Source organism: Eriocheir sinensis, chromosome 15 (genome assembly GCF_024679095.1).
Source record: "Eriocheir sinensis breed Jianghai 21 chromosome 15, ASM2467909v1, whole genome shotgun sequence".
Lineage (NCBI taxonomy): Eukaryota > Metazoa > Arthropoda > Malacostraca > Decapoda > Varunidae > Eriocheir > Eriocheir sinensis.
In genome coordinates, this window is record NC_066523.1 from 1,319,840 (window position 1) to 1,331,592 (window position 11,753).

The 11,753-nt window shown below is 45.7% G+C and overlaps 1 protein-coding gene across 2 annotated transcripts; it reads right to left on the reverse strand.

The window, feature by feature from the left end:
* Positions 1–2,479: 2,479 nt before the first annotated feature.
* Positions 2,480–9,334, reverse strand: LOC126998755 (uncharacterized). Of its 2 annotated transcripts, none has more exons than XM_050860765.1 (8): positions 9,183–9,334; positions 8,012–8,145; positions 6,089–6,248; positions 5,337–5,571; positions 4,559–4,822; positions 4,194–4,442; positions 3,608–3,972; positions 2,480–3,315 (listed from the first exon to the last, which is right to left on the reverse strand). In XM_050860765.1, exons 2-8 carry the CDS (start codon positions 8,072–8,074, stop codon positions 2,999–3,001), a joined length of 1,653 nt encoding a protein of 550 aa, XP_050716722.1. In that variant the 5' UTR covers positions 8,075–8,145; positions 9,183–9,334; the 3' UTR covers positions 2,480–2,998. The 2 variants fall into 2 exon arrangements, with proteins under 2 accessions (XP_050716722.1, XP_050716721.1); XM_050860764.1 differs by having other exon boundaries at positions 4,559–4,837.
* Between the last annotated feature and the right edge of the window lie 2,419 nt (positions 9,335–11,753).

An 11,753-nucleotide genomic window follows, 5' to 3' on the forward strand; every position in this document is an offset into this window, starting at 1 on the left:
ATTGCTTGGCTCTTGCTGTACACCGGAGCTCCTCTTGATCCTCTTTAGAGAGTTTTGCTAGAGGCAGTATTGATAAGTGGTCATCAGGACAGCATGTGGGTAGTCCTAGGCCACACGATGATGCCTGAAAGCTGTCCTATCGATCCTCCATTCTGCACTCTCCTCTCCTCCATGCATTCCTCAGTCCCAGCGACGCACCTTACCCTGCCATCCCATGTCCTCCTTTCATACTTCACAAAACCACCCATACTAACGACGCACCTTATCTTATCAACCCTGACCTATTAGACACATCTTAACCCTCTTCACCGAGTCACCGTTCTACAGTCTCAACACACGTCCTAATCATCTCAATGAATCTCGCTGTACCCATTCCACCATTCCTCACTCCGCAGTCCACCTCTCGCTCTCACACCCATACGTACCACATCTCCTGTAACCATCTTCGTAACGTATGTCATCCCGCCTTATTCAGTTAATACATGTAATTCATTCTATTACTGTACATTTCACGACCGCTGAGATTCATACCAAGCTTACTTTAGTTCAGTTGAGGCGATGATGTATTAGCTATGTAGTGTGTGTGTGTGTGTGTGTGTGTGTGTGTGTGTGTGTGTGTGTGTGTGTCAACATTTCATTCATCAATCTATTTCTTGCACTTTATATAGCAAGAAATCCATATTGTCATTGAAGGTAATTAACAAACGCGTGTATAGCAATGCCAAGAAAATATAGTTTTATGAATACAGAGATTAGAAAGCAACATGTTGATTTATTTATCACATCATCTGTTAATTGACTTATGCACTTAGTCATTTAACACAATATATGCAATATTTATGTACATGCAATGGTATCTTTCTGTCATACGTCCCCTTCATTCAAGTAAGTAGGTCCAGGGTTAATAAGTGTGGAAAGAAATATATACAGTGAGGCTGGATGAGTTCATGGATTGGCGGATGACAGATGAGTGGGTATAAAAGTTAATATAAGAAAATAGTAATGTTAATAGAAGGCACCAATGTTGAGGGAGCGACGAGATCTGGAGGGGCCACAAAGATTAAAGGGGGGGGGGGGGTGCCTTAAAATTAAAACATATACATTTACTTACTCTTGAGATAAATAAATAAGAGTTAGGACTTTGTTTTAAGTTAGGGGATGTTAATAGAGAGAAGAACAATGGTTTAATGGAAGAGGTAACACGAAGAAAATGGGGTTAGGGTTGCCGGGGGTGAGGTTTAAGGGGGGCTACTCTAAAATTAAGGGAAATGGGGTCAGGGTTGTCTTAAGGGTATAAGGAGACTACATGTGGTCAGACGGTCTACACATGGCAGCTCCAGAAAATGGGTCACTTACTGAATTCCCTTCCCGTCCATATATACATGAAATTTCCATTCAAAGCTTTAGTTGTGTTGTTCAGTTATAAAGATGCATAGATAAGCTTAATATATATCCACCCATTTTGCTTCTGGTCTTAAACTAATATAAGAGATGAAGTCTACTTGTCCAAAAATATGTAAAATACACTTTATGCATTCTAAATTATATAAAAACCTGTCTTATGCTTCACAGTGAAATATTATAGGCAGACTTCTTAGATATCCTCCTAAACATGATACAAAAATCATCTCACAACCTTTAAAACTACATAAACATATACATTACATTATATATACATTGTCTGTGCACGCTGACAGCACTTTGCATTTTGTCTGGGGATGCTAAGTCGACGAATTGCCCACGCCCAGTTTTATACAGACCAGGGTTGTTTTTTATTGCTAAATCACCATCTAATCGTTCTTGCCAGGAAACTTCAAACCCTCATTTACTTCACAGCCTCACTTCCTGCCACACGGTCACAAGCAGGAACACAGCACACTCGTCTTTGAAAACTAGCTCAATCTTTTAAGGCACAGAGATCACCAGCCAAGCAGCGTTCGACGAGCAGTCTTGTAGAGGAGATAAAAATAACATTGCCACTCGTACGTACATACATCGGTCAATTACAGGGAGTTTAACCCGAAGTGAAGTCAAAGTAGGCTAAAGTACACAGCCCTTGTTGACTGGCGGCAAGAAGCAAGTGATATGTTTGTTGTCTGACCATTAAGCAAACAAATGAGGTTTTAATATTTACACAAAATTATAGACATACCTAGGAAAGGGTTAATATACGTCATAAACATTATCCCTCCGCTGAACATCCACCCCCAAGAATTCTAAGAGGAAGTTTCCTTGAGCAAGCTTCACTTCGCCGCGTCAGCCTCTCGCGGTGTTTTGAGTGAGTGAGTTTTGCGCGTCTGTCCTCTGCATCCTCTATTATCAGTTTATTACATTCGGTTTCTTGCCTAATGTGTCTCTAAGCGTGTATCTGTGCGTGTAATTGTGTGACGGAACTCGTACCTTCTTCTGGTAAGTAAACTGTTATTATTAATGTAGTTACCAGGAAGGGGCGAGGAATAGGCTATGCACACCGAGACTGACTCGTAGTTTGCAGATCATTATGTTATCATTATTATGTTGGTTGCTATTATCATTATGTTATTATTATCTCGGTTATGTTGTTATTATCACGTTGGTACACCTGCATAACATTTACTTAAGGAACGTCTTGATAGGCTTTAGTTATCTTGTTATAAAGTGAAGCAAGGCGTGGCTACTCTTGTTTCATTATCACCGAGTGGAGAGTCACAATTTAGGCTATTTATTTATTTTATTGTCGCTTCCTACTTTTGGTGTTTTTTTCCTTCCATTTGATACCATTGGGTTGTGGTCGTGGCAAGAGAAGCGTTAAAGTTCATTTTCTCAAACTTTTGTTAATTCGTTGAGGTTGTGGGTATATCCATGGTCAGTTTTAAGTCTACGGACCCGACAATGCTGAAGCGAATTACAGTTTCAACGTAATCTTAGCAAAATACCATAAAATCAGCTTTGTTACGCCTCTGGAACTAGAATCTTAGTATTTGCCTGCCAGAAAACACTCACACTACTTCACAAGGCCTCAAGCATCACTGTTCTGTGGTCTTTGGTCAGCGTTTGGGTTCGCGCCTCCCTCCGTGGTGGTGCTGGTCCGGCGGGCCTGGTGGTGATGGTGTTCGCCCTTCGCCCCGTCCTGGCCGTCCTGACAGCATTCCGAACAGCAAGACTCCGAGGCCGACGATATGTTGGACAAGGGTCGGCGGCCGTGTCCGTGGCTCAGGGACGGCGTGGAGGACGGCACCGGGCTCTCTCTCCGCCTGTCCAGCTGCGGCGAGGAGTCCCCGTAGGCGTAGGGGGATTGCAGCGTTGGCGACGACCCCAGGTTTCGGTTAACTGTGCCTATTATAGAAATGGTAATGACCATGATGATGATGATGATAATAATAATAATAATAATAATAATAATAATAGTAATAATAATAATAATAATAATAATAATAATAATAATATAATGAGAAGATAATTACAATAATAATACTAAACTAAGCCTATAAGATGTAAATTATTGAAATTAATGCACTTAGATGTTCCGAAAACAATAGTGATCAAAATAGGTCCAAATAAATTCAGAATAAGTTTGCCCCAAGTGCCAAATGTTGCTGTTGGATGCGTTCGTTCCGCGAGGCCTTACCAGCGAGGGAGAAGTACTGGCCGGTGACGCCGGGGCTCTGCATGTCCCGCGGCTCGTGCCCTGGCTGGGACGCGTCACTCGTCATCGCCGCCTCCGACCTGTGCAGCTCCATGTCTGAGGCGTAGATGGAGGACGCGTGTCTGTACGCCGCCCCGGACTGCTTGGGCCTGATGCCCCGGACACCCATCGCCACGGCGGGACGGCGCCGGGGGTTGCCGAGGCTGCCGTGCGTCACGTCCGGGTCATCCTGCCAACCGGGGGCCGCTGTGGCCCCAGGGGTCTGGCGGGTGTCCTCGCTCAGGCCTCGATTCAAGACGGGCCGGTTTGACTCAATCCCCAGGACGCGCAGGAGGTCAGGGTCGTACCTGTAGCAACACCAGCACCTCAGGACACCATTTTGTTTGTGTTCTTGCCAGGCTCATCCTCCCAGAGGCATGATAAGTATAAGCAAGGTTCAATATAACCAAGTTTAATTTAGTTTTCGACATGAAGAGTAACATTTTCCGGATGTGCTGTATGCAAGCTATGCTGCGTATAACCTTTTAATCACTAGACTCGAGGCTTTAGACACAAGCCAATAACTTACTTGGGGAGCTGATGCACGAGGGGGCCATCCTTCACCTCGGCAGCGTTAGGCTTCCTTTTTCTAGAGCTGCGTTTCCGCTGCGGCCTCGGCTGCTTCGCTTCCCAGCCGGGAAGGTGCGGTCCGGCTACGGCTAGCTGCTGCTGGCGCTGCAGCTGCTGCCGGGCACGGGAGGCCTGCGTGTAGGTCAAGTTTCTACGTAGCCGATGTTCAACGGGAGGGAACTGTTTCCCCGGGCGTCGAACCGACATGCTGGAATTAGGCAGTTCTAAAGTAACACAAGAATGTATTCACACGTGGAGCAAGTGTGCGACCCTGTACGGAAAAAATTCAGCCTAACCTGACTCCTCTCCTCTGTCGTGACGTACCTGTAAGATCGGTCCCTGATCCCGTGGCTGGAGTAATCGCTGTCGCCCAGGTCAAAGTCTTGAGCCAGTTCGGGGTGCGGCTGAACCCTTCGGATCCTCTCTAGGCCCAGGTGGTCCTGCTCTTCCCTGCCAAGGAGTTCCACCAGGCCCTGCGGCCCCGTGTAGCAGACGGGCGTCTCATTCTCATAAGAACGATTCCGGGGAAGTTTCCGAGAATTCTTCCTCTGTCTCTGTCTCTCCTCCGCCACCGTGTTGGCCAGTATCCTGGGGGGACAGAGTCTGCAAGGGTTAGTAGAGAGGGACTTCATTCAAGGGTTATCATGCATGCACATAAAATCTGGCGTTCCTCAAGGGTCAGTAGCTATGCGAACGTTGTTTCAAAGTCTTAGGTCATTGTTGATTATAGAAGCTTTCCGAGACGGTCACACGTACAAAAAAAAAAAAAAAATCATATGCATGTTGTACATCCTAGGAAGGGTTTCTTCATTGTGGTATTTCTATATCTTTAGGGTACTGACGTTTTCGCTTGAGTATGCAATGTACGAGTATTGAAGGAAACTGACAATTTAATGTCGTCTCCCCCCGCCCCCCCAAAAGAAAAAAAACTTGATTCGCTGTGGGTTTTACCGCTTTAAAAAAAAAAAAAAAGAAGAATGGAAGGAGAGATGGGTAGAGAAAACGAAAAAAACAAAGAAAGGAAAGGAAGACAAAAAAAAAAAGAAGAATGCCACGGAAGGAAGGAGAGAAAGAAAAAAAACTGACGTCCTCGATGACTCACTTGACTGCCTCGCTGGGGTCGGAGGCGCCGCCGGACGTGGAGTGTCGTCGCCGGCTGCCCCTCGGCGAGTAGTGGTCCGGCAGGTGTTGGTCATCCTCCAGCTGCACGAACTGGTGACCCCCGTAGAAGGTCGACGCACCGATGGTGAAGAGGTCGTCCGAGAAGGCCTCCCGCAGCTGACGGTTCCGCAGACACGCCACGATGCAGATGAGGACGGCGCTAAGAAGTAACAGCGCTGAGGGAGCAAGGGAGTTAGGCGTCAGGGGGACAGAGAGGGGAGTTGCGTCGTAGGGGAAGAGTCATTCATTCAAAAGGAACGATGATAGAAGAATAGAGAAGAAAGGATGGAGAGAAGGGTAGAGGAAAAAAAAGAGAAGGATGAAAAAAAGAGAAAAAAAGAACTATAAAACTAGTATACAATAAAAAAAATAATAACATTACCATTCAACTCAGAACAAAGTACATTCCCTTTTTGATCATGGTCCTTAGCCTATACGAGAGATGCACGCCCAGCCCTCTGTCCTACTATAGGAGTCGGATCGTATTCTTAAACATTTCGGGTCCCCGGCACACAGATTTGACATGATTTTCGCAGGCGTTTTGAGCATTTCCAGGAGTAGTTTAATGACCTTGGTGGTAGCCTGACCCTTCTTCTGTGCCAAGAACCTCAAAAGCACTCATTACAACCCGATTAATCTCCTTTTTGTCCTTTGGAAATAGTTGATGTAAGGGGCGCCCCGTATCAGACTTACCGCCCAGCCCCAGCAACCCCGGCCCCACGCCCAGCAGCACGGGATCCTTCTTCTCGTCACTGTAGGCGTGGGAGGTGACGAAGGTGCCCACGGCCATCAGGATAACGCCCACAGCGAAGCCACATAGCACGTAGGGCGCGCCGATCACCACGGGCCGCACCTGGGGACATGACCACCGCCTCAGTTACCCTCACACATAATAAAAGAAACGAGAGATCTTGTAACGCGCAAGCTTTAGGGATTGGCGTAATGCAACTAACGTCAGGGACAGGAGCGCGGAGGGGTGAACAGTGTCGTTTGAGGATGCAATTGATCAACAGAACAATAATACGTTCGTTTTTTTCCTTCACGTCACAGGAAAGAGGAAAATATTTGTACGTTTCTGTACTTAATTTTTCCTTCCTGTTTCCTGAAGTTGCGGCGCCATGATGATACCTCAGACAAACACTCAGCCACTCAATCAGTCAATTCTGTCTCCTCCCTCGCTCATATGTTTATCTTTGCTCACTAACGACCCTCCACCATATAACTGTACACTTCTACTGTCTTTCCTCTTCCACAAATAGTACATTTACCCATTTCCTCTTCTTGCTATACCCTTGATCAAATAAGAAAATAACACTACTTCGGTCCGTATATCGATTTACCTCTGTAGACGTGAGGGGCACTGTTGCCAATCCCGAATGCTGCATGTTACGAATTCTTTGGTGGTGGTGGTGGTGGTGGAGAGATTTTCCTTTATGTGTAATGGGGGACTTTCCAAGCGCTTGAAGAAAACGGAAGTGCTGTACCTAGCCAAGACTTGGAAATATAGTCTGCTTTTTTTTTTTTTTTTTTTTTGTGTGTGTGTGTGTGTGTGTGTGTGAGCCCCTCCACCACCACCACCTCCCCCATCATCATCATCACCCCCACCACCACCACGCTCCACAACACTCGTCCTTTCCCGTCCCTTCTCTTTATCCCTTCTTTTCTGAACGGACGAAAAAAAAAAAAAACATGTGGTCCATCAGCTGATTGCCGGGTTTTCATCGGTCCGGGAAATGGTGAGTCGCTGCCTGGAGGGATGAGCCGCGTTGCAATTTGCTCTTATCAGGATAGAAATAAAGTGTAAAAAAAGAAAGAGCTACACTTCTTTGCCTGGTGATGTGTAGCTTCATGTATGTTCCTTTTTAGGTGACGGACCAATGTATGTCGCTATAGAATATTATCGTTATAGTATCAGAATTACATATATTTTTGGGGTATTTTTATAGGAGGAGGAATATAAATAGTGGCAGGAGGAGGAGGAGGAGGAGGGAAAAGAGGAGGAGAAGGAGAGGAAGGTTGCGGGGGGACGTGACACCACATAGCGTTACTGAGAGAGAGAGAGAGAGAGAGAGAGAGAGAGAGAGAGAGAGAGAGAGAGAGAGAGAGAGAGAGAGAGAGAGATATCCTGTTTTCTTTCAGGATTAAATACTCGACTTGTCAACTTTTAAGCCTCCAGAGTGTTGCAACGTGTGTGTGTGTGTGTGTGTGTGTGTGTGTGTGTTGGCTTTGGAAAACACGAGCTCCTCCCTTTCCGTTCGTAAGGCAACTTGAAATAATTTACCTATAATGAGAGAGAGAGAGAGAGAGAGAGAGAGAGAGAGAGAGAGAGAGAGAGAGAGAGAGAGAGAGAGAGATGAGGTTTTTGTGTATGTGTTCAATAAAAAGCAATAAATGAAAAAAAAAAGAACCGAGGAAACAAAAATAAGAAAATCAAAACCAAAAACAAAAGAAAAGTTAACATGGATCAAAGCATAAACGAGGGACTGCAAGAAAGGGAAAAAAATAAAGCATAATAATAAACACATGATAAAAGGTAAGAGGAAGGAGACGACAAGTAACAATATAGTCAGTTAGGATTGGCTAGGAATGTGTGTGGGGGGGTGCAGGAACCTTTACCCCGTGGTGGTGGGTCCTGCCGCCGATGTGTTGGCGGTACAAGGAACTGTCCATCGTCGACATGGCCTCTCCAGCGCCGAAGACCAGCTAACCAGGGCCGCAACTCCGATTTTTACAGTGGTACCAAAACAAACCTGAAAGCGTACCAAATGAGAACCAACCGTACCAGCGTGAGAACTTCTATATTTTCTTTTTTGTATATACGTGGTTTATATTTTTCTGGTTACCTCCTTCTCTTTCTCCTTCTCCTCCTCCTTCTCAATTAATATCAATATCTTTAAAATGAAGCTAATGAGTGTCTTTCCTTCAAAACCATATACATTGCTTCTCATATTGTAGGAAGCCTTAATAATTATCTATCTACGAGAGAGTAATGGCAAATTAGTTAACACCTTGTCCCCAACTTTCGAAATCAAAGTAACTGTAAGGAGGATTGAAATGAAAGAAAAGACCCATTACAAAATCATAACACATTTCCTCTCTCATGATCGTTTAGAAAAATGTCAAACAAGCACAGTTACAGATAAGGACAAGCGCCAGGAAATCACGTTATCACCACGTGAACGTATAAACACCTTCCTCCGTGAGCCACTCCTGTACGCTACATGTTTATAGCTTTGAGTGCTAGGGTTTAGGCGGGCAGGAATTATTAAAGGTATTCACCCCGAACCACAATCCCTCAAAAAAGCTATTAAAAGTTATTAAGACAGGGATTTTAGTCACATTTGTTCCTTACTTCCCACCATCGATATTTCAACTTCTCAGCCTCCGTTTATGGATTAGTGGTGACTTTGCTCGAGGGACAGAGATGGGAGGCACCAAGACACCTCTCCATCCGAAATTGACCCGTCTTTTAGCCACTCTACTTTCTTTTATAGGAGCCATGCTAGTGGGGGTTTTGTTTCCCTTGAACTACTTTCATTACTGTAAAAAAAATTTATCTTGGAGGAAACGTTGGGAAAGATACGGTTGGAGAAAAGTACATACTGTTTTGTTAATTATTTAGTGCGGGGTAGAGAAAAAATAACCATCTTTGAACTGTATATTGAAACAGTGACTGCCCAAAATAGCGATGATGCGGAGAGAAACAGATCTAGGAGGGAGAAAAGAGCGGGAGGAGGAGTAAAAGGAACACCGGTTAGGGACAGAGAGAGAAAAAATCTACTCTTACCTGTAGGATGCACAGTAACACTTCACGGTCAATTAGTGCAACAATTAACGTGAGTGGTGAGACGTGACGTGACACACCCTAGTTCTTGACACGTACTGGCCCGCTGGCTGTCTGGCAGTGCCCCGGGTTGACAGCGGCCCCGTCCAACCCAGTCCTGCAGCCCCCTCCCTGCCCTCCCTGCTCTTAGTATACGTACAGCCACAGGAAGCCGACATCCTTTCTTAGAAGTGTGACTCACCTAACAGCTCCATATGGCTACCAAAGTGGGGGTCGTAATGGTGGTAATGGTGGTGGTGGTGGTCAAGGTGAGAAGAAATAAAGTAAGCGTTCTAATAATATACTTTAAACTACACAATCAATCACTCAGATAAAGGGAGCAGACGCCGGAGAACCCGTTGCCTCACCCATCGTTTGATACCACTCCCAGAGGTTTATTCAAGCAAGACTCCATGCTGACCCGACTTTGCATCCCAAGTACCTAACTACCGGCAGGATCCAGTGACTCACTCATTCCATGACCTTTGTGGGCGTCCCCTTGGCCTCCTCCACACAGGTCTGTCACAGGTATATGTACCCGGTAAGCAGGTCGGCTTCTGGGTAGTGTGCCAAATGGCCGTATAGCCGGAGTTGGCATTCACACACAAAGTAGGTAAATGCGTTTCGATTTAGTTTCATGGAGTAATCACGGATTTGACACTAAGTTATTACTGCGATACTCTAGGATTCCGTTAAGGCACTTTTTCCAGAAGCATCAATTTGCCGCCTCCAGTATTTAGTGTCAATATCTCAGCCATAAAATAAGACAGGAAGCACGAGAAACTTGAAGACTCGAATATTTGCTCGTCTGTATAGATATCGACAACCTCATTTACTCTCGCTGACAGCCCGTAATACCATGGTCCCCGTCAAGCCACCGGAAGACTTCTTGCCGTGACTCGCCGTTTTCCTGCACGACGCTGCCATGGTATATACGATATTTTCCAAGATCTCGACGTCCTCGCCACACACATGAACAGACTATTCTTTCATGCAATAAGTCCCCAACACCATCCTGGTCTTGGCCCGAGTGACCTCCAACTGGCTTTGCCCACAGTTATATAACTCTGTGGCTTTGCCTCATCGTATCTAGGACATCATTGAATACTGCATGGTAGAGTCGTTGGAGTAAGAATGAATTTGATAATTACAATTTAAGTATTCGTGTTAGTCTGCTTCTTCATCATATCTTGTGGCTACATTTATGACGAGATGACCGCATCATACTCTTCCTTCGTTCGGTCTTTTTCTAGATGTATTTTTACTACATGAAAATTAAATAGGAAATGAGTGTTCTAAAAAAAAGTTTTAGGGTACTGTCCATCTATCCTCTCTTATAAAGACAATAGTTTTGGCGTTTGAACGTAATACTCTGTTTAGTTTAGTCACCCAACAACCGTTTTTTCTCACGTCTCGGGAGGGGCGGAACACCGAGACTTATACACGGAGCGAACATGACTTATTTTTACTCAGCCCCAACAGAACACTGTGGGTTTAAACATTAACAATTGATAAAACTCACACGTCTCATACTTCTTCTCTCCTTTATTGCATCCACGTGAGTTGAGGTGAGCCAGCCACCTCCGTGTCTGAGCGCCATGACCTAAGGGAGGAGAGCACCGTTGCCAGATTATCGTACTCAGAACATCGTATTTACCGGTTTCTAACCAATACCTATTGCAAAGAAACACCAATAATTAAATACCTTAACCATAACCCTATATGAAGCCGGTTATTGGGGTGGAGGAGACAGTTTTCGGGTCGGATATAGGCAAACATAAGAGAGTACGACAATCTGGCAACGTTGGAGAGGAGGTAGCGAGGTTGGAAATAATTACCGTACGATAACTCAAGATATGGCAGGAAAACAGATAAAGAAACTAAGAAAACCATAGTCCTGTAGTATAATGTAATGAGGAAGGATAAAGTAGAGTAAGGAAATGAAAAGGAAAGGGTATGCATAAGCAGGAGAGGGTCACAGGGGGCACCTACGAGGCGATACAAAGCGATGGAGGTCAAAAGAAGAGGAAGAAGCTAACATCGGGCTGCCAGATTCTCCGGCCGTGAGTCAGGAGCAGCTGTTGTGGAGCAGTGTGCGCCTGGCCCGTCCCTTGTGCGGTAGTTCTGTCGTCTGTCACCGGTCTTTGTGGGGCTAAATCAGCTTCTCCTTGACGGCATTGGGCGCCCTCTTTATAATCGTGTGCCCGGCGGTGCGGTGGTGGTCCGGGACGCGTGCTGGTGTGGCGGTGGTCAGTGGGGGGAAGTTGCTGCCAAAATAAAATCGTCCGGTAACTGAAAAAGAAAATTTCTCAGATGCACCAACAATGAAAATTCCAACCCGGTGTGTTCCGAGGAGCCTGCAGCGTGCGTGCCCGCCCATACGTGCCCCTGTGTGTCGGTGCTGCCTGTGACCATGGAGTGCAACGTGTGAGAGGAGCCCCACGACTGTGTTAGAGGCGGCGGCCGAGGCAGCGTCCCACCCACAGCCCCTTCCCTTGTGTTGATCGGCGGACTCCACGGTCATGGCCGAGAAGC

Excerpts from the sequence above, each read along its gene's own strand:
- LOC126998755 (XM_050860764.1), bottom strand. The coding sequence starts at position 8,074 with ATGTCGACGATGGACAGTTCCTTGTACCGCCAACACATCGGCGGCAGG. Across the intron at positions 5,572-6,088 it reads GGGGTTGCTGGGGCTGGGCG|CGCTGTTACTTCTTAGCGCC; the intron begins GTAAGTCTGATA and ends TTGCTCCCTCAG. Across the intron at positions 3,973-4,193 it reads CTCGTGCATCAGCTCCCCAA|GTACGACCCTGACCTCCTGC; the intron begins GTAAGTTATTGG and ends GTGTTGCTACAG.